Source organism: Rutilus rutilus (assembly GCF_951802725.1).
Source record: "Rutilus rutilus genome assembly, chromosome: 7".
NCBI lineage: Eukaryota > Metazoa > Chordata > Actinopteri > Cypriniformes > Leuciscidae > Rutilus > Rutilus rutilus.
The window spans coordinates 23,443,292-23,470,741 of NC_140221.1; the positions used below are offsets into that span (position 1 = coordinate 23,443,292).

The 27,450-nt window shown below is 40.0% G+C and overlaps 2 protein-coding genes across 2 annotated transcripts in view; both read right to left on the reverse strand.

Moving 5' to 3' along the window:
* Window positions 1-27,450, reverse strand: part of arl15a (ADP-ribosylation factor-like 15a) — a 190,828-nt gene that overhangs the window by 84,829 nt on the left and 78,549 nt on the right. The window lies entirely within an intron of this gene.
* Window positions 8,175-13,246, reverse strand: LOC311294402 (uncharacterized protein). Its single transcript, XM_084415261.1, has 4 exons — window positions 12,685-13,246; window positions 12,450-12,576; window positions 12,152-12,280; window positions 8,175-10,119 (listed from the first exon to the last, which is right to left on the reverse strand). The coding sequence occupies exons 1-4, from the start codon at window positions 13,098-13,100 to the stop codon at window positions 10,066-10,068; spliced, it is 726 nt and encodes a 241-aa protein (XP_084271387.1). The 5' UTR covers window positions 13,101-13,246; the 3' UTR covers window positions 8,175-10,065.

The window sequence follows — 27,450 nt, forward strand, 5'->3', positions numbered from 1 at the left end:
GCTGAATCAGACCTCTGTCTGTCTTTCTGACCCTCACTCTTGGCATATTCTGTTGGTATAATATGACATAAACATGTTTTAATAAACTCTGCAACACAGAGAAAATCACATCATTAGCAGCGGGACAAAAGTAACAAGTGTTACTTTCGTCCCGACTGGAACTCCTGACATTTAAACCCGAATTACTTGTATACTAAAAAACTCTGAAAAGGCAAATTTTATCACGTGTTACAGCACTAAATAACCTGTAGATTGATCATTACTGTGACACATGAAACAAGAAACACAACTTGTAAATAGAAAAAAAGTACCGCTTCAATAATTTACTTACCGAATTGCAATGCAAATGTAGTCAGGGATCTGAGAAAATCGCTTTGTTACTTTCGTCTCGTGTTACTTTCGCCCCGGTTCTCCCCTACGTCAAGTACATACTGTAAGAACCTCACTTCAGACCATCATCCACCACATATACTGTTTCCCAAAACACACGTGGAATAACAGCAACAAAGTACACACAAGCTGACTGCATAGTGTAAAAGTAAGTAGAAGTGTCTGCAAAATATAATCTCAGGCAGCATCTGATGACTTTTATTTTTTCAGCACAGATTTTGGGGCAAATCAGTAGAATTCTTCTAAATGGATTTAAACATGGAGAAATGTTAAACAAAGCTGTACACCACTTAAGTTACTGCTATGTGAAATCAAGGTCAAATTAGAAACATTCTTGATAAACAAAATGATCTGGAAATATGTACATTCTGAGGAGTTTTCTGTGGAGTTGAGTGGGTGAAGATAGCAAATAGGCCTGGTCATGCATCCTTAATCATGCAGACTTTAAAAGAATTCTTCCCAAATTCCATCAGCACATTAAATGTGCAACAAGGGGGAAAAACACCTTGGACAAGGCATACTCAAATGTCAAGAAAGGCTACAGGTCAATTCCACTGACTCATCTGCTTTTAATACCAGCATACACCCCCTTAAGAAGGAAAGCTCCCACCACTACCAAGACTGTGAAAAAATGGCCAGATGGAGCCTCTTCTCAGCTCCAAGACTGTTTCGAAAGAACCAATTGGGATGTCTTCGACAATCAGGATTTGGAGCTGTACACATCAACAGTACTCTGCTATATTAAGAACTGTGTCGATAATGTCACTGTCGACAAACGCATCCGGATTTACTCCAAGCAGAAGCCTTGGATGACTAGAGAGGTCAGGACCCGCTTAAAAAAAACGTAATGCTGCCTTCAGGTCCAGAGATAAAGCCCTCTACAATGCAGCCAGATCTAACCTTAAGAGACCCATCGAGGGTGCGAAAGCAGAGTATAAAAGGGAGATTGAGGACTAATTCACCCACAACGACCCACAACGACTCTGGCAGGGGATTCAAAACCTCACAAACTTCAAAAGCATTACTCACAAAACCTCTGATGCTAATGCCTCATTGGCAGAAGAACTTAACTTCTTTGCCCGCTTTGAAGTGAGAGTGACAGAGACGGTCACACCACCCACACCCACCCTCAACAGACATGCACCCTCATTTTTTATACAGGAACACAGGGTGAGGAGTGTGCTCAGACCTGTTATTACAAGGAAGGCTGCAGGCCCAGATGGAGTGATGGAAAGGGTGCTCAGAGAATGTGCAGACCAGCTCTCTTCAGTCTTCACAAAGATCTTCAACCTGTCCCTGTCAACAGCCACCATTCCATCTTACCTGAAGTCAGCAACAGTTATCCCACTACCGAAGAAAACAGTCATCAGTGGTCTTAACGACTACCGCACTTACCCCAGTTATTATGAAGTGCTTTGAGAGGCTGGTTCAACAAAGCCAGCCTTCCAGACACCTTCGACCTACATCAGTTCGCATTCAGAACCAATGGATCCACAGAAGATGCCATCGCTACTGCCCTGCACACAGCATTGCTCCACTTAGAATGCCGAGGCAGCTATGTGAGGATGCTTTTTATTGACTAAAATTCAGTATTTAACACAGTCATTCCTGACAGGCTGGCAGCCAAACTGCTGGGCTTAGGTCTTTCCTCATCTATCTGTCACTGGATTAAGGGGGGTTAGGACTGGACGGGTTAGGTCCCTATTCCTCCTCCACCTTAATTCTCAGCACAGGTCCCCCACAAGGCTGCGTGCTTAGTCCACTTCTCTACATCCTTTATACTCATGACTGCACCCCAACCCATTCTATCAACACTATCATCAAATTCGCAGATGACACAACCATAGTTGGACTCATCTCAGGAGGAGACAAAGCAGTTTACAGAGATGAAATTCAGAGATTGACAGAAAGGCGTGGGGTAAATAACTTGGCCCTGAATGCTTTTAAAACCAAAGAGATAATCATTGACTTTTGAAAGCACAACACAAATCACATACTTCTGCATGGAGAGGGTTCCAGCCTTCATATTCTTGGGCATGACCATCGCCGATGATCTCTCCTGGAGCACAAACACCTCAGCAGCAGTCAGTGACTCTATTTCTTGAGGATTCTCAGAAAGAACCACCAACAAGAGCAGCTGCTAGTGTCCTTCTATCGCTGTTCAATCGAGAGTGTGATAACCTACTGCATCTCTACGTGGTACGCAAGCAGCTCAGCGGCAAATAAGAAAGCTCTCCAGAGAGTAATCAACTCTGCACAAAAAAATCATTGCCTACCCTCTGCCTTCCCTAAAAGAGCTTTACACTGCACGCTGTCTCAGAAGAGCAGAAAACATTTTAAAGGATCCTTTCCATCCGGGCCATCATTTGTTTGAATTGCTGCCCTCTAGTAAACGATTTAGGTCCATTAAATCGCGGACCAATAGACTCAAGAACAGTTTTTACCCCAGCGCCATACGGGAGTTGAACACTGCCAGCACACACACACATAAACTGATAAATGCACCAATCTGATGGGACATGTTATATCTCAACCTATAGAAGGTTAACAACACCCTCTGTATATTTCAGTGTGTATATGTTACATTATATTATTTAAATTGGGTTGCATTCTGTTGCACTTACCTCTCTTTTCATTATGTGCAATATCATGCAGTACTTACTGCACAACATTTTTTTGCACTATTTGACTGTCGCCTTGCTTGCACTGGTTTTGTGAGCATTGTTTTATATTGTCTTTGCGTTGTCTTGATTATGGCATATTGTTTATTGATGTAGTGTACATACTGTATATTGGTCATTATCGATTTGTTTCTATTCTACTTAAATTGTATTATTTAAATGTTAATCCGCAAAAGCTATATGTGATGGTACCTTAAGGATTGCATCAATTTCGCTAAACCTTTTGTGGCGGAAGGAGCAAATGACAGACACAGTGGGAGTGGTGTCAAGCCTCGGAGAGGCATTTATAAACAGAAATAAACATAAAATGTCCAAAAATGGGTAAAATTAAGTGTTAAAACAAAAGGGGATCTGGTGTCCTCGTTGTGCCAGGGAATAGTGAAGGATGGGTAGTGAAGAGATGGGATGGGTCCAGGTAAGGGGGCAGTGTCCGGCAGTTGCACGTGCTTCTCTCTCTGGTCTGAGGCGCGAGGGGCGGCGGCTTCAGCATCGCGGCTTGTCCTCTTCATCCATGACAACTTAAGGAGAATAGCGGCACGGCATCCTAGCCCGTCAGCGGCATCGCGCATGGATCTCCGTTCGGACCGCGGGTCTGGCGTCTCACAACTCCGTCGGCGCGGGAATCCCTCCGCGTTCCCTTCCTAGACCCATGAGGACATGCACAGGGAAAGAGACTGGTCTCTCTCTGACCGGTCAAAGAGACGTGCTCTCTTTAGAATCATGTTTCTGACATCTTCTGGTCAACATCTATTGGTCAATGGCCTTGTCAGAAAGTCAAATGTAAATTTGATGTGAAAACATACTCAGAAAATCAGTCATTGATGTTTCTGTGAAGCATCTCAAGACATAATTCAAAACATATTCTGGTTTCTTCAGACAGAATAAAGGAGTACCCGCTGTACATATGATGTTGCAGGGCACCATTATGTAAGCCTCATAGCATAATTGCCTAAGTCCTTTTTTTTTAAATAGGACGTGGGCAATTATGCTATGAGGCTAACGATATGTGAGACTAAAAATGAAATTTAGCAAAAACTATCTCCTAGGACCTGTTATCTTGACCTGCCAAAAGAGATGTAGATATGTTGAAACAGTCTGTCTTGGCTGCTCGTCTGTCCACATCTCCATGGTATAGTGTTTCATCTTAAGGCGAGACACTACAGGTGAATAGGGTAACATTTTTAACTAGCAGATATCACCATGAAACTTTCCCAGTTGATTACCTACATTAAGATGAGAAAAAAATGTATTACAAGTTTTCTGTAATTTAATGTTTAAATGATCTAATTAAATATGCGCTAATTTGCATATATTTAAAAAAACTAAATCTGAGTATTGGATAAAGCCAGGTTAAAAATTATTTTTTCATTGTGTTCACATATTAGATGGGGGGAAAAATACAGAGGGATTTATGGATATCTACTTTTGTTATCCTGTAAATCAGAAAATAGTCAATAGGCTTAAAAAAATTATTTTCGCCATGTTTTTTGGAATAAAATGTTATATAAATCAGGCTAGGAATAATATATTTACAAAGCCCTCTGTAAATGTCTTCATAATATAACTAGGTACAAGACTGGAAAGATTGGTGTATATAGGTGCTACTGAAGTGGAGATTTCGGACTTGGAGTATGAGAGAAAAGTCATTTTGAGAAAACGGGCTTTAAAGGGTCATGAAACCCTAAACCAAATTTTCTGAGATTTTAACAGAGGTATGTGTGTTGAACACCATTGAAGACAATGTTAGCATCTGTTAGATTTAATAGTAGGGGGAAAATGGTTAAATTTTAACTTTTTTCCGCTATTTTCGTCTTCCGGGTTTAAAATCTTTATCGTGTCCACACTTTGATGACTCATCGGTGTCTCATAATTATTCATGACTGAGTTTTCTTATCCAATGAGAAGACACTGCCTCTTAATTATTCATGACACCATGTGGAACTTTCCAAAGACAGACATGTCAAACTGTGATTTCGCGTAGTAGATGAGAGAGGCAATGATGGGACGTGCATTTGTTTTCGTGGTGCAAAAGTTCCAGTGCATCTTTCCCCGCGATGCTGCCAGGGCTAGACTCCGGCCATCAACCACGGACACATCTAAACTATGTGTGTGTGTGTGTGCAACCATTCAACGAGAGAATGGTGGACTTCGGCCTTGTACACCAATGCAGGTTTCTTGCGAGTGATGCGGTCCCGAGGACTTTTCTATCGCTTCAGAGGTGTGTGTGTGTGTGTGTGTGTCTAAAATGTAACCCTGACCGTTTTACTTGCCTTTTGTTAAATAATCACTCATTATTAAAATCTAGATATTTCGATAATACCTCAATTGTATGGAACGTATGCTTAGTTTGTGCAAATTTCTATGACACTGTCCATCATTATTATGTGGGTTTAGGGGGCGCGTAGATTGAGGCTATGTACGGAAAGTTTTTTTTTTTTTAAGCAGAAAATTTTTTCTTTTCAAATATATGCATATTTATAGTGTGTATATAAACAAATATATATTTTATAATGGCATAATTATACATATGCATGTACATTTATATGTTTTAAATAGAATTATGATTACTGTAGTAGGCTAATATGTGTAGCAGGGCATTCAGTTACTTTTGAAAGGACAAAAATAAGGTGTCAGTGTATTTCATTAGACTTGAACTTTGCCAGCTATAAAAAAAATCTAGCATTTCCTCACGTTTTACCACTGATTTTTAGTGACAGTCGATATGCATGGGCCACTGGCTTTGACCACACCCACTCCCCTCCCTTCTTCTCACAGCCACCACGCCCATTTAAGTTGCATTTTTCAAAAAGATTGTGAGCTAGACTTGAGTTGAAAGGTTTCATGACCCTTTAAAGATTTATCATCAGCCAATGAGATTGCGCATTCAGTCCTTTTACTTTCACGATTGGTTGCTGATAAAAAGGAAATTACCATATTTGGATCCGACAGGATTGTACAGGAGAGAGAGAGCTTCCTAACGGTGCTTGTGATGACAGGCTGCCGGCAGCGATCGCGGAGCAGCATGTTGATTAAGAACGCCAACTTTTGTTGAATTTATGAGAAATCTACAGACGCAAACAGACAAAGTGTAATAAAATAAAGACCTAAATGTGTATTTCGGACTTTTTTTCACCACAAGTCTGAAAGAAGACATGTTATTGAAGACAAATATCCCAAAATCTCAAAATTGACCAGTAAAAAAAAAAAACAGTGTTTGCCTGCCGTGTCTCGCCTTAACTCATTAAATGTCAATCATTTCAGTCTGGATCACATCAGAAAGCTTGAGATTTGAAACGCCTTTCCACAGCTCAGATCCGGGTTATGGTATTCAGCTCGAAACCATCTAACCACAGGCAGCAGACAGTACAAACAACCAAGCATAACAGAGTCTTAGGTTACTTTTCTCTTTAAAGGGGACATATCATGAAAATCGGACTTTTTCCGTTTTTAAGTGCTATACCGAGTCCCCAGTGCATCTACCAACCCAGAAAACATGAAAAGTGACAACCCAGTAACTTTGTCTTGGTAAGCCTTTCTCAGGCAAGCATGTTCTGACGCAGGAAGGGGATCTTATAATATTATTAAGATTATAATATTACCGCCCCTTAATCTGCATGTTTCCACCCACGGTGCCACAATTTGGTTTTCGCAAGCGACAACAGCGTAACCAGTTCTAACGTAATGGCAAAAATTCAAGCAAAGCATGCAAACTGTTCTGTCTTTGGCTGCACAGATGAGCACAGAACACTATTTGACCAAAAAATGTCACAGCTGTCTTATAAAGACCTCAGGGAACTGTGTCTACATGACAGTGCATGCAAGTCGATGAGATGAATCAATGTAACAACTACATAAATGTATCCACTTACCATTCAGAAACGAATGGTAAGAATGAATGAATTCTTACCATTCAGAAACGTCCAGGTGCAGTCTCTCCATAAGGCTACTGGTTATTTCTGAGATTTTGGATGAGTAAGATTATTTGCGTGTTTTGTTATTGCCACAGAATAAACATTTTCCCCCAAAAAGGGGCAAAATTGACAAGCTATAATAAATGATATGGGGGGTATTTGTACAGACACATTCTGGGGACACCATAGATTTATATTACATTACATTTAAATATAAATAAGTAAAATACTTTGTACATCATAAATAACATTTGAAAATATACTAAAATAGAAAACAGTTCTTTTAAATTATAATAATATTTCACTAATTTATTGTTTTATTGCATTTTTGTTCAAATTAAAACAGCCTTGGTGAGCAGAAGACTTCTTAAAATAAAAAAGAATCTTACCAACCCCAAATTTTTTAATGTTGGATGTATATGTAGAAAAATATCACACAAGCAAGAGTTCTGAAAATCAGTGCAGCATTTATGTGAGTGATTTTGCTTTTATACACCAATCTAATTAACAAGAAGTTATTATAAAGTAACTTGGGTTTCAGACTAAATTTGGTCAGTTCACATTTTTTGGTTGGCGGAGAAAAAAAAGAGAAAGCTAATGTTTAATGCAACAGAGACTGAAACAATGTTTTTGAGTGGTGCAAAATGACTGAGATTTCTGTTCTGCTCTGGAACACTGGAAAGATAGAAAACACGGACAAGTGATGCAAACCAATAAATGAATGCATGAATGAATGAAATAAATAAATAGGGTACCCATTCAAAATTCTCATCCAATGAAATGGTTGACAATAGGATTTTGCAGGGGGATAGGATAAGACAGCCAAGCCTACTTAAACTTGGAATATTTATTATAGAGAATGATTCAATTTGAGATATGAATCTTAAACATAAAGCTATTTAGTTACTCTACTTTTCATCTGCTGTCCAGCTGGTTCAGAAGCCCGCAGAGTGACCTTCCCTCTGCAAATGCGAGACACATTGACATCCCTGATGTCATCACCATTGCAATCTAATGGAATTTTGTGGAAACCAAATAACAATAGAATAACAGTCGCCACATATTGCATTTAGTTATTAGCGTTGCATTAGTGTAATCATAGAAAAACCTGACAGCAGTATGTGCCATTGCAAACTACGAGTTGTAGCACTCAATATTTAATAATAATAATAATAATAATTCATTACATTTATATAGACGGTTTCATCGCACGCACGCGCGTTGCCGGGGTTACGCGTTGGCCCGAAGTTAACTTCCGGTCTGTGTTGTTTATCTATGTTGTTTATCGGTAATAATTATGGCGCCGACTACAAACGCAGTTAAAATAAAGGTGATGAGTAGACTGAAGTTGGGCTCAGGTTGTTGTGCTGTGGGATGCAACCTGACCTCTGGAACAAATTCCTTATCGAAAATAAAAATGTTTCGGTTTCCTAAAAACGAAGGGAGACGGCGAGCATGGATCACCGCTGTGCGAAGAGAGGCTTGGCAGCCAGGCAATAATTCAAGGATCTGTAGCACTCACTTCGTTACAGGTAAGAAACTCATGATAAGCAACAGATAATAGCTAGCTGACCAGTAACAAGCCTGCAATAGTTAACGTTATGTGTTTAACTAAATTGATTACTAGCAGCTACACACATAACGTTAGCTGTAACATTGTATACATTCATTTTACACAGTAACGTTAGCTCAATGTCGTAGTTGATACATTTTAGCTGCGCTATGATTTAAACTAGCGTTATGATACCTGATGTCTATCAAACATAAAAGCCACAATATTTTTCCATCAATGCTATAAAAATAAACTACATTATTTAACTAACAGTCACCTTTGGCTTGTTTCCTGGGGACATAAATACAATAATGCATAAGCTCTTCTAATGAAGCTTTAAATGAAGTACTAAATATGGACTTTTACTACATTATCACTGATATATTTTATCTGTAAAGCCGCTTTAAAACAATGTGCATTGTGAAATAAATTTGACTTTGATCTAATTTCATTGTACTAGAAAGGCTACTAATATTTTTTTTAATCAAGTTTTAATCAATATCATAGAAATGCACATGAAACCAGTTATGGATTATGCAAAGCATGTATGTATGATGCTTAGGAGGTGCAATACTGTCAACACAAACTGTTTCTGTCTTTATTTTAGGTGCGCCATCAGTGGACCCATGCCATCCAGATTATGTTCCATCAGTTTTCGCTCATAAAAACACCATTGATGGTTCACAGAAGTTGGAGCGATACCAGAGGAGACAGAGGAGACCATCTGTGGTTGAGTCTATGGATTCACCTTCCTTAGAGGTCACCCATGCTGACCCTGAAGAAGGATGCACTGCTGTGGGTACAGATCTGTCAATGGCAGACATTGACCAGCTACAAAATGAAAACATTGAATTAAAAAGAAAAATGGCTTTACTGGAGAAGAAACTGGAATCTCAAGAAAAACGACTACAAGATCACATGTTTGGCAGTCCGTCTGATTTTATTTTAAATGATGACAAGCACACTCATTTTTACACTGGTCTACCATCTGCTTCTGTTTTTTTCACCCTCCTCACTTACCTGACAACAACATGGAACGCATCATCAACCATACTTACCCTTCCCGAGCAGTTTCTTGTGGTCCTGATGAAGCTTCGTCTAGGCTTAACTCATCAAGACCTCGCTTTTCGCTTCAGAGTGAGTTGTGGAACTGTCTCAAACATCTTTCATGAATGGCTCGATGTGATGGCTAAAGAGTTACAATGCCTTGTCCGGTGGCCATCCAGGAAAGATATCAGAAGAAATCTCCCCACCCTCTTCAAGACTACAGGTTTTCAACAAGTTAGATGTATAATAGACTGTACTGAAGTGTTCATTGAGAGGCCAACTAGTTTGCAAACACGGGCAGTCACATACTCCCATTATAAATCACATAATACTGTGAAGTTCCTTGTTGGTATTAGTCCAACAGGAGCTTTTACATTTTTATCAAAAGTCTGGGGTGGTCGTGCTAGTGACAAGGTTATAACAAAAAATTCAGGCTTAATTGACCTTCTTGAACAAGGAGACCATGTAATGGCTGATCGAGGCTTCAATTTTCCCGAATATTTTGCCACCAAATGTGTTCGTCTTCATGTACCAGCATCTACAAAGGGAAGAAAACAATTGACAGGATTAGAGGTGACACACTCTAGAAAAATGTCCCGAGTGAGAATTCACGTGGAAAGGGCCATAGGAAAACTGAAGACATTCAGAATTCTGCGGAACACCCTGCCAGTCAGTATGGTCAAACGGAGAAATGATAACAGTCTTTGCACAATAGATAAAATATTAATTGTTTGTGCAGCACTTACAAATCTGGGGAAACCACTTGTACCAAAATAAAGCAGGACTTAACCACAACTTAAAGGGACAGTTCACCACCTAAAAACCCTCATGTCGTTCCAAACCTGCAAGACCTTTGTTCATCTTCGGAACACAAATTAAGCTATTTTTAATTATTAGGCTGTCAATGGAGGGACAGAAAGCTCTCGGATCTCATCAAAAATATCTTCATTTGTGTTCTGAAGATGAACGAAGGTCTTACAGGTTTGGAACGAAATGAGGGAGAGAAATGAATGACAGAATTTTCATTTTTGGGTGAACAAACTCTTTAATTTGATACTTTTACCTACGGGATTACTTTTTTTCTTAAATTAAATATATTAAATTTTTTTCGTAAATTACATATATTAAAATACCAAACACATGCATTATGATATTTGTAGTGCTGAACTTGTATCACAATGTTTCAAATGGACTGTAATTATAAAATGAAATGATATATTCAGTAATGAACATCAACAAATATTGATTAACTGATTTATTGACTGATGAATAAAGTACTATAGACTACGATTTCCGTTTTTAATGTATTAATGTATTTGATGTAAAAAGTGAAAAAGCTTGGTGCTCAAAAAGGCAGGAACAACCTATGCTTTAAGAAAAAAAACTTTCTTGTAAAACTTATTTCAGATCAGCACTATTAAGATGCTTTTGAGACAATTTTCATGTAGCTGTCACTCAACTGCAGTCTTCCCTCTACAAATGCATCCACAACTTTTGGCAGCATGTGTTTAAAGTAAAAGCTACGTAGCCTTTGCATATATGTGGAGACAAAACCATTGTCATAAGGCACATCAAGTTCCAGGTGCTGTACTGGGGTCCAAATAACAAGACAGGATGTTTTCAGCCCGAGACAGTGCATCCCTAACTGTATCTGCCTGTAGTAACCTCTGGGGCCTTTTGGGTTCACAATGTACTGCCCGCCCTCCACTCTGATGTCTTGGTTTGTGGCAGTGAGTGCATCATTAAGGGATGTGCAAGCATTGAGTGTGATAGGGCATTTTACTTCTAGCAGCTTGTCATCAATGATGCCATCAGGGCTTGCTGCCAGCCATGGGTCTCCTGCACACACCACCAACCCTTTGTCCATCACTATGCAGCCCCTCTCCCTAATCTGCTCCTTAGCAAGTCCCTCGCTTTCCTTCCCATACCTTGTGGCCATATTCCCCTGGAACTTTGGGTAGAGGTGTTCAGTGATAAACTTAGCCGGGTCAGTTGTCTCACGCTGAGGCACCTTGCTGGCTGTGCTTGCTGTTATGCGTAGCTTGCGCGCATCATGCCAGAGTGGTTCTATGCTCTGTTTTCTAGTGTTTCTCTCTAGTTCCACCACTTGATCAGGGTTCAGTTTAATGAAGGCCTCATAAAATGTTGTGCACTTTAGACAGCTCAGAGCACTACCATGCTCACTGTGGGGCTGAGCTAAGCTGCTGAACATGTTGAGTTCCTCTCCCTGAGCATCCTGTTCTCCCTGACTGCTGGTGAAATCCTGACTACCTGACTCAGAGGCTGTGTCTGTCTCACTGCTGTCACACATGACGGAAAAGAGAGCACAGCCTGGCACAACTTCCTAAAGTAAATGGTGAAAAGATCGTACCTTCACTGCTATATATATATATATATATATATATATATATATATATTTGTATATGTGTGTGTGTGTGTGTATATATATTTATGTATATGTATATATGTATCTTTTCTATATGTATCTTTATGTATATGTATCTGGTATAGTACTGAATCTTTTACATTAGACTACTTGATTTGTTAGAGATATATGAACTATAACTTACTTTCAGGGCTTTAAAAAGCTTTTTTGGTGACCCATCTGGATTTAGTGGGGGGAGGCAGAGGGGAGCTTGTAGCTTGATCTTCTTGCCAGGTTTCAAGAAATCACACTGAGCTACTGGTTGTGGATCAGCCTGAAAGGATATTTGAAATGTACATTATACATAAATATACATGATAATAAAAATAATTATTAAAGAAAATTGGCATATGTAGTGTTGTACAAAATACCACCAATTGTACACTAATATTTGAAAAGACTAGGATATAATTATTAAATATAATAATTGTTCAAATGCTCACCTTTTTAGTCACCCGTGACCAAACACTTGGTTTTGAAGTGACAGATGGGCCACTCTGGAGTCCATCCTGAACACACTGCTCCGCAGCAACCAAAATCGTACCCACATGGCTACACACCTCTCCATTGCTGCATAGATCCAGATAGACATTTTACCAACGGGATAAATGCAAGTATTGAAAAAGTGTATCTAAATACAATTGTAAAATGTAACGTTAGCTAGCCAGCCATACTTACCCTGCCATGCAGGTGCAATGTCCACTCTGGATTTCGCCGGACTTCTTCGCAATGATCCAGGCGGAGTAACTCTTTGAAAGCGTCTGACCCGCCTCGATTTCCCCGTAAACGACACAGGTATTTCCATCCGTGTGTGTAAGAATCATTTTAACTTTTCCGGAATGAAAATAGTTATAGGCATCCAAGCTGCGATATGCCTTGAACGCCTCCCTTGTGTACACACATTCCTTCTCGACTAAGTACTCAAAGATATTTACCTGACTGACCTCCGGTAAATCAGACAGGTCTGTAGAAAAAAACGTTTGCCTCAAGTTTTTGTTGAACGGGTCTGGCAGTGTAACGTTGTCACATTTAAGTTTGGCCAAGTAACGGCTCTTTTCTTCTATTGGTAGTCCCAAATAATACTGACTAGACATACTTGCTAGCTAATGTAATTTGCTTGTTTCTATACAGGTTTCTACAGAACTCTGTTGTTTGTTATTGATTCTACCGGAAGTTAAGTTTGGGCCACAAAAGCGCGCATGCGCAGTAACGTTTGTTTATGTTGTTGCCGTTGAAACCGTCTATAGCGCTTTTCTCGGCACTCAAAGCGCTTTACATAGAAGGGGGGAATCTCCTCAACCACCACCAATGTGCAGCATCCACTTGGATGATGCGACAGCAGCCATATTGCGCCAGAACGCCCACCACACACCAGCTTACTGGTGGAGAGGAGACAGTGATGAAGCCAATCAGTATATGGGGATGATTAGGAGGCCATGATGGACAGAGGCCACTGGGCAAATTTGGCCAGGATGCCGGGGTTACACCCCTACTCTTTCGAAAGACATCCTGGGATTTTTAATGACCACAGAGAGTCAGGACCTCGGTTTTACGTCTCATCCGAAGGACGGTGCTCTTTGACAGTATAGTGTCCCCGTCACTATACTGGGGCATTAGGACCCACACAGACCACAGGGTGAGCGCCCCCTGCTGGCCTCACTAACACCTCTTCCAGCAGCAACCTGGTTTTCTCAGGAGGTCTCCCATCCAGGTACTAACCAGGCTCAGCCCTGCTTAGCTTCAGTGGGCAACCAGTCTTGGGCTACAGGGTGACATGGCTGCTGTATTTAAGAAAAATGGACAAAACCACTGACTATACAGACTAATTTGGTTTGGCGGAAGCAACTCAACCCTGGCAGGACATCCTAAAAAATGTACAGTGCAGTCCAAAAGTCTGCGACTACATTGAAAACCTGGGATTCTTTTGTTTATTTATTTATTTTTTACCCATTTTAGGATTTGGCAAATTAAAGAAAAGTAATGGCAAATGTATTTGATCACCTACCAACCAGTAAGAATTCCGGCTCTCACAAACCTGTTAGTTTTTCTTTAAGAAGCCCTCCTGTTCTCCACTAATTACCTGTATTAACTGCACCTGTTTGAACTTGTTACCTGTATAAAAGACCTATCCACACACTCAATCAAACAGACTCCAACCTCTCCACAATGGCCAAGACCAGAGAGCTGTGTACGGACATCAGGGATAAAATTGTAGACCTGCACAAGGCTGGGATGGGCTACAGCACAATAGGCAAGCAGCTTGGTGAGAAGGCAACAACTGTTGGCGCAATTATTAGAAAATGGAAGAAGTTCAAGATGACGGTCAATCTCCCTCGGTCTGGGGCACCATGCAAGATCTCACCTCTTGGGGCATCAATGATCATGAGGAAGGTGAGGGATCAGCCCAGAACTACATGGCAGGACCTGGTCAATGACCTGAAGAGAGCTGGGACCACAGTCTCAAAGAAAACCATTAGTAACACACTACGCCGTCATGGATTAAAATCCTGCAAGCCAGCGCATGTCCAGGCCTGTCTGAAGTTTGCCAATGACCATCTGGATGATCCAGAGGAGGAATGGGAGATGGTCATGTGGTCTGATGAGACAAAAATAGAGCTTTTTGGTCTGAACTCCACTCGCCGTGTTTGGAGGAAGAAGAAGGATGAGTACAACCCCAAGAACACCATCCCAACCGTGAAGCATGGAGGTGGAAACATCATTCTTTGGGGATGCTTTTCTGCAAAGGGGACAGGACGACTGCGCCGTATTGAGGGGAGGATGGATGGGGCCATGTATCGCGAGATCTTGGCCAACAACCTCCTTCCCTCAGTAAGAGCATTGAAGATGGTACACAGCCAGAGCAACTAAGGAGTGGCTCCGTAAGAAGCATCTCAAGGTCCTGGAGTGGCCTAGCCAGTCTCCAGACCTGAACCCAATAGAAAATCTTTGGAGGGAGGCCAAAATCCCTGCTGCAGTGTGTGCAAACCTGGTCAAGAACTACAGGAAACGTATGATCTCTGTAACTGCAAACAAAGGTTTCTGTACCAAATATTAAGTTCTGCTTTTCTGATGTATCAAATACTTATGTCATGCAATAAAATGCAAATTAATTACTTAAAAATCATACAATGTGATTTTCTGGATTTTTGTTTTAGATTCCGTCACTCACAGTTGAAGATAAAAATGACAGACTTCTACATGCTTTGTAAGTGGGAAAACCTGCAAAATCGGCAGTGTATCAAATACTTGTTCTCCCCAATGTGTGTATATATATATATATATATATATATATATATATATATAGTATATAAAGAATAATGACTGTTACACAGCACCTGTTTTCCATTAACTCCATGAAATGTAAGTTTTAGCATAAGTTCTGCCAGGAAGACTCAATTGTTACGTCACTTATTACTTTCTCATCTAACCAATCATGTTCTAATACTCGTAGTATAAAAGATCGGTACTTGCACGTCTGAGTTCGCAGATGCTGATGCCAACATTCACCTACCACCACCACCAGGATGGTCCCTTCCCATACCTCCCAGGGAGTCGGCTGCGCCCTTGCCTTCGTCTTCAGGCAGGAAATGCAGAATCCATTACCCTCGGATTGCGAGTTATGGACGGGGCCTACGCCAAATAACTTTATATCACAATACTTGCTTGCTGGGCTGTTAATAAATGTATGCTTTGTTACGTCATTTTGCTTCTCGAGTCTTTCTGGTAGAACTTCATAAAATAAACACAAGAGCTGGCAGAACAGCAAAAATTATACAATATAACATGTAAGCTTAACATTTTAGCTCAAAGCTAATAAGATTAACACACAGGAGTAAAATTCAAGAGAACTGTATAAAATACAAAAATATTAACCCAAACAACAGACATTACAAACCAAACAATATTCTAGATCATTAATTTACTTTGAAATTATGGGTACAGCATGCTATTGAGGAAACCATACATTCAGCACTAGGAATATGCTGTTAATGTTGATTAATATTCAATCTGTCTTTAGGTGAAGAAATTAAATAAAGCAAAGAACTGAAATGACTGAAAGTTTCAAAGCAATTTATATTTTTTTATAATCTGAATAAAATAATTTAATAAAAATGCAAAATAAAAGCATTTTCACTAGTGGTCTGTAATGATTCCTGTCTTGTGTTTCCCTTGTCTTGTGTGGACTTTAGTTATTTCCTGTTCTGTGTCATGTTTTGTAGTCCTTTGTAGTTTTTCTAGTTTATTAGTATACCCAGGTGTTCCTGATTAACCACGCCCCCTTGTTATCTTGTTTAGCTTGTTAGTCTCTGTATTTAAACCCTGTGTCTTGTTTCAGTGTTTGTGGGTTCATGATGTTGGTTGTGCCGTTCCCTATGTCTGAGTTTTTGAGTCTGTCTAGTCTTTAGTTTATTTAATAAAAGTACTACTGCTGCATTTGGATCCTGCTTCCTTCTATGCTCCAGCCTGCCATGTTACATGGTCAGACTTTTGGACCCCACTGTACTATGATTTGTTTTCTCAAATGTGCAGAACAAAAAATCTAATAAGAAAATCTAGAATGTAAAACACTGCAATTTCCTTTTTATCCAGATGGTATGAAAATTAATGCTTTCCAAATCTAAGTGGTCACCTGACTGTAAGATACTCAAGTGCAAGGAGGGTGATAACACAGATGGCTCTAATAACTACTCACTCACTGAAATACGCATGCTGATTTAGTCATTTGACATTAAGAGTTTAGTAAAAAAACAACAACAATCAGGACACTGTTTGGTCTGTGCCTAAAAATGAAGTGGTAAGGAAATGAATAACATTGTCTGACATTCACAGCAAGGGCTATCATCACACATAAAGTCACGTCTAATCTCGTTTGACGTCAATGTCACTGGAGAGGGCACATTCACAGACTCCATTAACAGATGCCTCTTCACTGTGCCAGTCATGCCTCACACCTAACGGACATACTGCTAACACACACCGGGCATCGCTGGCCTTCGTGTCAAAAGGGTAACAGACACGGATTGCCTCTTGCCATCAGGGCGGATATTACACGGATGAGGGAAGTTTGTTAACCGCAGCAGGATAACATACTTTAGGCCACAATCTGTGTGACAAACTGCTGACATGTCATTAAGGCAAATTCTCACTGTTCACATTCAGAACGCTCATTCACATTCATCCATCCTGTCATTCCACAGTTTATACAGCACCAATCTTTAGTGATGTGTTCATTGTCATGCCGCCTGTAAATCATGTCGATATGATCATATTCATGGGATGAATGCTGACACAACCAGTGGGAAAACAATTTTCTTTAAACACTTTCTAAATGGTCAATTAAATAACTATGGATTTTTATTAAAGTAAATTGGATAATTACATTTTAATTGTGAATGCTGACTATACATTTACTAGTTTAGAAAGGAGTTTCACTGACACAACATATGGAGTGAGACATTTTTCCATCTTTTCAAGCATTAGCTTCTGCTGCAAACGGAGATTGATTCTTTTTGTTTGTTTTGTTTTTAACTCTAAGAGCTGAGACTTTTATGATAGTGGCTAAATAAAGACTTTAATTAATAATATTACTCAGAAAGGATGCATTAAGTTGAGCATAAGTGACAGTAAAGACATTTACATTGTTAACAAATATTTCTGTTTCAAATAAATAAAATCAGTTTCCAGAATAATCAACTGTGCTAAGAAAAAAAAATGCTTAGAGCACCAAATCAACATTAGAATGATTTCTGAAGGATCATGTGACACTGAAGACTGGAGAAATAATGCTGAAAATTCAGCTCTGCAAAGGAATAAATTACATTTTACAATATATTACAATAGAAAACAAAAAATTTTAAATGTAAAAACATTTCACAATATTACTTTTTTACTGCATTTTTGATCAAATAAATGTAGCCTTGGAAAACATAAATAAAAAAAACGTTCAAACTGAAAACTTGTGAGTACATTAATTACACAACACATGAAATACTATATGATTACTACAATGAGTTGGTTTGAGAGCCTAGTGCAAGTCAGATATATTGTAGAATATAGTTCCCTTTCAAGGGAACTCAAGCTGCATCGAGACGCTGTGGGAACGCTCTTGCGTGATTGTGTGGTGAAGTATGTGTATAATCAGTCCAATGGAAAGACGAGACGTCATAGGCGGGTGACGTCATCGACCAGAAAACTATAAAGCACACCTGAAAACAGACCATGCTAGCTTCTGTGCCTTCAGCCAGCGCTCACTCTCTGTATACTGTCCCTGTCTATTTATTGTTATCTGTCATTGGAAGCACAATATTTCACAGAAAAAATAAAATAAAATAAAAATAATAATAATAATAATAATAATAATAATAATAATATATATCTCAATAATAAAATCTTGCTTGCTTAAAAATCTTGATTACTCGCCATTTTATATATATATATATATATATATTAGAGGTGGGCATAGATTAATTTTTTTAATCTAGATTAAAATGGCTCATTTGAATTCTGCCGAAGGCATTCAGAATATGTGTGCTACCCAAATAATGACTATAAAAGTGTCTTTGAGAACGGGTTTCTCAAGTCAGGTGGTGCATTAGACCAGGGGCTCATCTCCTGTTTCCAAAATGAATCACAAACTGCTTGAGAAAGCTGTTCTACTCATAGACTGTAAAAGTTTAGGCTACTACTGTACTGTTACCGTCCGTAGGCAACATTAGGTAGGCCTATGTTATTATCAACTACTATAGGCTATAAATTAGGGATGGGGGATATGGCCTAAAATCCATATTGTGATGCATTGCAGCCTCTTGCGATAACGATATATATTATAATAAAACCATTTCAGAACAGGTTACACAGACCCTACTAAACAACTGCTAAATGTTTTTTTTTAAGGGTGTATGTAGTTTTGAGAACATATATTGTGCAAAACTGTAAGTATACAACATAATTGTGCAGATAAATAAAATGTAAGTACACTAACTGCAGAGACTTAAGTAGGTCTAATGTTTATTATGGCTTGGAGCTTATGAAACCCCAAATTTAAAATTAGAATATTGTCTAACTGATGTCTTTTCAGTTAAAAAGAAACACAACAACGATTCTTAAAATCGGGTGCAGACAGAGATTATATGTGCTACACCACTAAGATATATTGGGAATAATACGCGCGCGTTGGTATTCAGTGATATGTTTCGTTTTGAATTTGAGGTGGTAGAAGGGATTAGTCGTGTGTTAACTTACCAAACTGTTACCCCACACACTCTGTCTATAGTTTGCTGCTGCTCGTCGGACGGCTTAAATCCAAACCAAGTCCAAATAATGGAGGTTGCACCGATCTTTTTCACCAGCTTTCACTTTCAGTAGTTTACTTAAGATGACGACGAATATACGTTAATGCGTTGCAGCCGGGTGTACCTCGCGGCCGCGGGTAGATTGCGTCATCATAGCTTGTGTAGTATAGAGCCAGCTCCCAACCCAACTTTGAGAATAGATTAACGGCGATATTTTTTTTATCGCGCGATAAGAGTCTCGCGTTAACGCAGCACGTTAACGCCGATAACGGCCCACCACTAATATATATATATATATAAAAAAAGTTCTCGAGGGAGCTGACTGTGAGCATTGGACCCAATGGTTTGAGATGGACCCAGCCCTATCTCAGTCTTCACCTGTCAGATCCAGTGCTTTATCTCAGGGAAAGGCACACACTGCGGTTTCTTCTCCCCGGGATGAGGCACCAATGCTGCGATTATCCTGTTCTGAGCAATTGGATGTCATCAGCATTGATGCAGGGGATTATGGGAGTTCGCCATCTCATACCCATGTTGATGAGGAGTTTATGGAGGTTGTGACTCACGCTGTTGCCAAATTAAATATTGACTGGCCAGCCGAGGAACAAGAGGAATATAAAAATAAAAGTTTTCTAGATGAAAGAGATTTACCATCTAGGTCCCAGCCTCCTCATCGGGGTTTGCCGTTTTTTTCCGATTTCCACACTGAGGTGTCGAAGTCATGGAAGAAACCGGTTTCATATCATGTTTTTAATCCTCAAACATCTAATTATAGCAATGTTATGGATATTAAAGATTATGGTTATATGACCATGCCTCGGGCTGAAGAGATGCTCGCGAGCTATCTCTCTCCCGAGTCAGCGTCATTATTAAAAGCCCTGCCGTTACCCACCAAGCCATTAAATGCCACTTCAGCACTGGTGGGTAAAGGGTATTTGGCAGCATACTATGTAAATTTTGCAAGCATACCAGGCTGATCTGCTCAGGGACATGGATGATTGTGAGGAAGTCAGCGCTGACTTCCAGATCTGTCTCTCCGGGCAACCAAGAAGACAGCCAAATCAATAGGCATTTATGGTTGAATTTATCTGATATGAAGGATAGAGACAGATCTGTTCTTTTGGATGCTCTGTTCTTTCGCCTTCGAGTCAGTTCGGCAATGCTGTAAACACTGTCGTCGATAGATTTCAGGAGGCAAAGAAGCAATCAGCGGCATTCCAGAAGTTTCTTCCTTGCAGATCTAATGTCCCCGAGACTGCTGGGCAGGAGGAGTCTCAGCCGTCTACAAGCTCCTCGCAGCACAGAGTGCAGCAAAAACAAAGCGTCGCCACTCGGGCTCCTCCACAATCAGGGGGGCCTGGGTGGCGGTCGCTGTTGAAGCCGGTTAGAGGCAGGCAAGATCTGAGGACTATCATTGTCTCTAAAAAGGCTTCAACAAAGAAGAAGTCCTGACACCGAGGCTATCAGGCTTCTGAGGGTGGTCCCCTCCGGGGAGAGACGGGTGCCCATTTCTGGGGAGCAATTCTCTGAGGACGGTCGCAGCACTGGCAGTTCGGTTGTTCCCTGCTGGATCGCCGCTGCAGGGCACCGAGATGTCAGCATCCCCAAACGATCCTCCGAGAAGGGTTGTAGAACAGTCAATTTGGTTGTTCCCTGCCGGTTCGCCGCTTCAGGGCACCGAAGTGACTGTTCGACCAAATTTAGAGGCCAGTCTTGAGAGACTGGTTCCCTTAGTAGAATTTCTGGCAGCGTGGAAACTACTGCCAAATATGTCTCATTGGGTCCTGCAAAAGGTTCATTGTTCCAAAAAAGGATGGGGGGTTGCGTCCTATTCTCAAGTTCAAGATGCTTACACTCAAACAGATCGTGTCACAGATTCAGTCCAAGGACTTGTTTGTCACGATAGACTTGAAGGACGCTTCCATGTATCCATCCATCCTCATCACAGGAAGTTGGGATTTGGCCGTCGTACTGGCCGTCGTACGTGGTGTAAATCGGATCAACTATTTGTCTGTTTCGGGTCACCCAGAAAAGGTTACCCTGCATCCAAGTAGCGGATGAGCAAGTGGGTAGTCGAGGCTATCTCACTTGCTTATGAAGCGGCTGGTCAGCCTTCACCTTTGGCTGTCCAGGCCCATTCTACCAGGAGTCTGGCTGCCTCAAAGGCTTTATTATCGGGGGTTTCCCTCCATGACATCTGTGATGCGGCAGGCTGGTCCTCACTAGGGTTGTAACGGTATACCGGTATGGCGGTTTATTGCGATATTGACATGTACGATTATCATATCGTGCACATTTGCTTATCCGCGGTTTAAAAAAAAAATAAAAAAAATGAAACCAGAATTCACCCGCGCTGCCGCATGCAACTTCTTTCAGCTTGACTGCTAGACTCCACCCATACCTGTACAGCGCTGAAAATGTCCGAGACAGAGGCTGCAAATCTCTATCTCCCACCGAAAAAAAAATTAAAATCTGCAGTATGGGAATATTTTGGATATCCGAAAAACGATCGTGGTGTTGTCCTTGAAGATGGATATCCAGTTTGCAAGATATGTGGACGAAGAGTGGCTGCAAAAGGAGGGAACACGTCGAACATGTTCTCCCATATTCGGGAACACCATCCCTCCGTGAAGATAAAGGTAATTCATAACTTTTATAACTTAAGGCCATATTATTTCTGTCATGCAGAGGGAATCCCGGTCTGTCAAAAAGACGCACACCAGTCTTTTTGCGTTACAATACAGATGCCACGTAAAATGTGCGATTTGATAGATGGATGAATAAATCAAAATATAGCTGTGCAGTAAATCAAATCTCGATGTGCGTCTCTGTGAATATAGCCTACAAAAAGCGCAAAAAGACTGGTGTGCGACCCCCTTAATTCTATATTCAGCGTGTCTCTGTATGAATGAGCAGCGCCGTTTCGTCTAGTAGATCTAGTACACACTCAAGTACGCATGATGCTCATGGTTTTTAAAGCGTCTGTTGTCTGACTCAATATGTATGTGAAGACGTGAACACATGAACATATCCAGACAGAGAACACTTAATGAGCATTTTATTATATATTTTAAAAGAATAATCATCAAATACACTGACTGAAACTTATAGGTGTTCAGTACAACCTGTCAAAAAAAGTTTGGTTAAGCCTGAAGAAATAATGACTGAAATATATTACTATTGTATAGTTTTTTGTCCATGTTTTAATTTAGTAAACCTCTCTTGTGTAGACAAACAAAAGTTGTTACATTTTATCTGATTTTCAATAATACATTCTGTATTCAATCACAGAATCCAGACCAGTTATATCAGACAACCCAGAATTTCTGAGGAAATAAAATACATTTCATAAAGACTCTATTGTTCTTAAATAATAATTAATAAATTAAAAATGTTTTTTTTTTTATATACAATTTATTAGGCATGTTTCAGTATTTAAAAATTTTGAATTAGTTTGCCCCATCCAAGTTATTTAAATTTCCTATTTAAATCCATGTTGTTGGTTCATTATGTGTTTATATGTAGTTACATGCTAATTGTTTACATGCTAATCATGTTCATAATTCTGTTCATTCTTTAGGGTCAAACTACCTCTGCAAAGACGCTTCCTGATCCAGCTCAACCAACTGTCACACAGTCACTTGCAAAAGGAATCAAGTTAGATCCTACATCCAAACAAGCGAAATAATTGAATCATGCTGTAGCTTATTTCATTGCTAAAGACATGATGCCCTTTAGAGTAGTGGAAAAACCTGGCTTTCTCCACCTGATGAAGAAGGCAGTCCCAATGTACAAGGTACCATCAAAAACATACTTTTCCACCAATGAAATCCCTCGCATGTACAAAGAGGTAAGGGCCAGTGTTGAAGAACAGCTGAAGGAAGCTGTGTGGATTTCAGCCACCACAGACCTGTGGACCAGCAGTAGTGGAGGTGGGGAGCCATTCATAAGTTTTACAGTCCACTACCTCACCTCAGATTGGCAGCTTAAGTGCCACTGTTTGGAGTCTCATTTTTTTCCTGAAGACCACACCTCAGAAAACATCTCCGAGATGTTTGATAATATGCTCCAGGAATGGAAGATTTCAAAAGAAAGTCTGTGCGGAATTACCACAGACAATGCAAGCAATATGAAGAAGGCCTTTGCAGAGTTCCCTTGTGTTTGGCTCACTTGTTTTGGTCACAACTTAAATCTGGCCATTAGCAAAGCCTTGAAGATCCAAAGGGTTGAATCTGCAGTAAGGGCATGCAGACACTTGATTCAAGGATTTTCTCGGAGTTGGAAAAGGAAAAGAGAATTTAAAAAAAAACAGGCAGACCTGGAACTCCCTGAGCATGCCCTCATCCATGATGTGGTAACAAGGTGGGGATCAACTTATGAGATGATCTCCAGGTTCCTGGAGCAACAACAGGCTGTCTGTGCAGTCCTGGCTAGTGACAGAAGTACATGGCATTTCATGCCAAAAGATAATGACATTGCCACTCTTGAGAATGTCAATCAGCTCCTTCAACCACTCTATGACCTCACTGATGCCCTGGCATCGGAGAAACGGGTCACACTGTCCTCACTCACACCGGTACTGGAGCACATTTGCAGCGAAATCCTCTCTGAGCAAGCTGAAGACAATCTACTAATCAGACAGATGAAGCAAGTAATGAGAGAAGACTTGCAAGGGAGATACACAGAGCAGGTGGAACGAGTGCTACAAATCTCCAGCTTTGTGGATGCCCGATTTAAAGGGAAGCTTCTGTAAAAACCTGGATGACACAGTTGAGGCATGTGTGGAAGAAGCTGTGAATCTTGCAAAAGCAGATCCTTTGGATAGAGAACATACTCAAGCAGAAAGAGGAGAAAATTGGGCAGAAGCGGGAAGCAGCAGTACTACCACCACCACCACCACCACCACTAAAAAGAAAGAAAAAAGTCTATCTGGTTTGCTACAGCGAATCACTTCATCTAGGCAGAACAAGGCAACCTCAGGAAATGAGAATGTCAGTGATAAGGTGCTGTCTGAAATGACGATGTACAAGTCTCTTCCAAGCATCAGCGCGGACACTGACCCACTGGCATGGTGGAAAATGCATGCTGATGAAATGCCTCTTCTGGCAAATGTGGCCAGAAAGTATCTTTGTGTCCCTGCCACGAGTGTACCTTCGGAGAGAATGTTTAGTACAAGTGGACACATTCTCTCACCTCAGCGGTCAAGAATGAGCCCTGAAAATCTCAACATGCTTACATTTCTTCATCATAACCTGACCTGAAAAAAAGCAGAGAAATGCATGCTGCTATGATAATCTCAGGAAAATATTAACAAACATGACCCTGCACATTTTTCTCTCCCATATTAAAGAGGAAGGACAGTTTGGTTTATTGTTGTCTAATATAAAGAGAAATAACTTATTCCTTATTTTGTTCAAATGGGAGATGTGTAGCTTTATTTTTCTTTTTCTTCCAAAAGGTAGATTCATACTTCCATAAAGTTTTCTTATTTTCATAAAAAAAAGTTTGTTACAATAAACCATGTTCAACCAAAAAACATATCTGTTTTCATTCATTTAAGGGTCATTGTAGCTGATGATTATAATAATAATGATAGTTTAATATCGTATACCGTGAAACCGTGATATTTTCTGAGACGATTATCATACCGTGAAAATCTCATACCGTTACAACCCTAGTCCTCCTCACCGCATACATTTGTTAGGTTTTATGACTTGGAACTAGGCTCCACTCCGGGGTCTAGGGTGCTTGCTTCTTAGTGTGCGCAATGACTTCACACAGAACAGGCATTTGTTATTATGCCGTCTTGGGTATAGTGTTTCCACAGCGTCTGGACGCAGCTCTAGTTCCCTTGAAAGGGAACGTCTCAGGTTACGCATGTAACCCTGGTTCCCTGAAGAGGGAACGAGACGCTGCGTCGCCCTGCCATACTCCCTGCATGCTTGTGATCAACTTGCTTAGGCTTTTCAGAAGCTAGCACGGTATGTTTTCAGGTGTGCTTTATAGTTCCTGGTCGATGACGTCACCCGCATATGACGTCTCGTCTTTCCATTGGACTGATTATACACGTGCTTCACGACGCAATCACGCAGGGGCATTCCCACAGCGTCTTGACGCAGCGTCTCATTCCCTCTTCAGGGGACCAGGGTTACATACGTAACCTAAGACGGTTTCCTGGCTCTTGAAGGAAAAGGGAAGGGCTTGAAAGTTGTAAGCTTTGCGGACACATGGGAGAGGGTGTTAAAAAATGCATTAGTCAACTTAGCAGCGGAAACACACAGTCATAATAGTGAGTCAGCCTCCTCTGCCTTTTCCGCTCCGCAACTAAGTTAGCTTTGCAGATGTAGTTTAGGTTAAGTAAGTCTCTGTGCCAGGTCCAATGGGATGTTTCAGTCTTCCGAAACACTGGGTGAATGGAGGGACAGTAGACGGCACCTGCACCTAGTTTACTTTGAAAAACTACATGCAATCAAATCTACAGAATGAACGTGGGGAAGTCTTAAAAAATGGTCTATATGTATCAATATCTAATGATGTAGATATTGAAATTTTCATATGGCTAAATTCTGTAAAAGAAAATCCTAAATAAATACACATACAAAAAAAAAAAAATCTGTACTTTTAAATGCTACAAGTGAAATTAGGCACTACAACAAATCAATATTCATTTAGAGATTTGAAAAAGATTGCATTTAACAGTGATAATAAAAATATCTTTAAATGAGTGTTAGATGACAGCAAAAGTAATCTAAATAATAAAATAAGGGAAATGAGCATGCACAATTAAATATACAATATCAACTGAAATGTATGAATTAAAAGTAATACTGATATAGTACCAATATATTGCACATCCATAAAAAGACATTATGAGGGTAAATCAAATTTCCTTTCTCTTGCTGCTTAAATTCAAGTGCAGTCTAGACCAGCAGATGACTTGCTAAAGTATAGCCACTTAGCCACTTTAAAGTGGATCAAGAAGGGCAGAGATGATTGAATACAAAAACATAAAAATAATACTATAGTAGTAACGTAGTAACTTGAGTAGTTTTTCAGCAAAGTACTTATTTACTCTTACTAGTCATATTATTTTTCAGTACTTCTACGTACTTGTAAAGAAGGACTAATTAACTAAAGAAGTAAATTATTTCTTAAGTAGCAATACTTTTACTTAAGTACAAGTTTTTAGTACTCTTACCACCACTGTGTATTATATAATCCATATATAAAATTATATAATAAAATGATGAAATAATACAATTTAATTTAATCTTAAATACATTCCATCATACAATTAAAGAGTAAGAAAAGCTGTGTTATAGCTTCAGCTGCGAGGTTTCTCTGAATAACGCAGACATACGCGTATGTCCAACTGCCTAATGAAAGGTCTATAATCTGGGTCTGTATAAAAGGTGTTTATTGTAAGAACTGGTGAGAATGGCACACTTGGCCTTGTCGAGGATAGGGCAAGAGCGTGTCTGCAAACAGCAGCATGTTTGACAAGAGTGACGAAAGGCTGTAAGGAAAGCGTATGCGGAAAGCCCTTATATGGAGATGGTTTGACTGTGTTTTATGCAAATTACTAACCTTATGCACGCAGCCATCTCATTTAGAATACTCCAAATTCACTAACATCAGAACGATGTTAAGAACAAATTCATGTGCGTATGTTGTGAATTAGGCGGATATTTTTCGTGAGAAGTTCTCCTTTGCGTACAAATACGAAATAATACACGCAATTATTAGTGAATGAGAACCATTGTTCTTGTGTAAACTACAAAAAACGAATTTGTGAAAATGGTGATGTCACGTGGATGTGTATTACATGTTCAGTCTAGAACTGCAGTTTTCGCAGATACGTGTGAACAGGGATCGTTTTGACAACCTTTCAGTTTTTAGTACATTGTTGTTGTGTCAATGTACCCTTAGTGCATTCCAGTAAATTATTCATGGGATATATCGTAAATTCAATTCCAATGCTGGTGGTAATTTGCTGTAGCTTCACCCGCGACTCTGCTAGTAGAGCAATATAATCTGAAAAGTCCAGATCAGCCAACCTTGTCTGGGTCTGTCCATGAAATGCAGCAGTCATTTTCACTTGTTGTGCTCCGCATGACATAGTCTATGGTGAGCTGGAACAGCAGGGGTGACA

Excerpts from the sequence above, each read along its gene's own strand:
- LOC311294402 (XM_084415261.1), bottom strand. The coding sequence starts at position 13,100 with ATGTCTAGTCAGTATTATTTGGGACTACCAATAGAAGAAAAGAGCCGT. Across the intron at positions 12,281-12,449 it reads GGTCACGGGTGACTAAAAAG|GCTGATCCACAACCAGTAGC; the intron begins GTGAGCATTTGA and ends ATATCCTTTCAG. Across the intron at positions 10,120-12,151 it reads AGCTTTTTAAAGCCCTGAAA|ATGCTGGTACATGAAGACGA; the intron begins GTAAGTTATAGT and ends TTCCCTTTGTAG.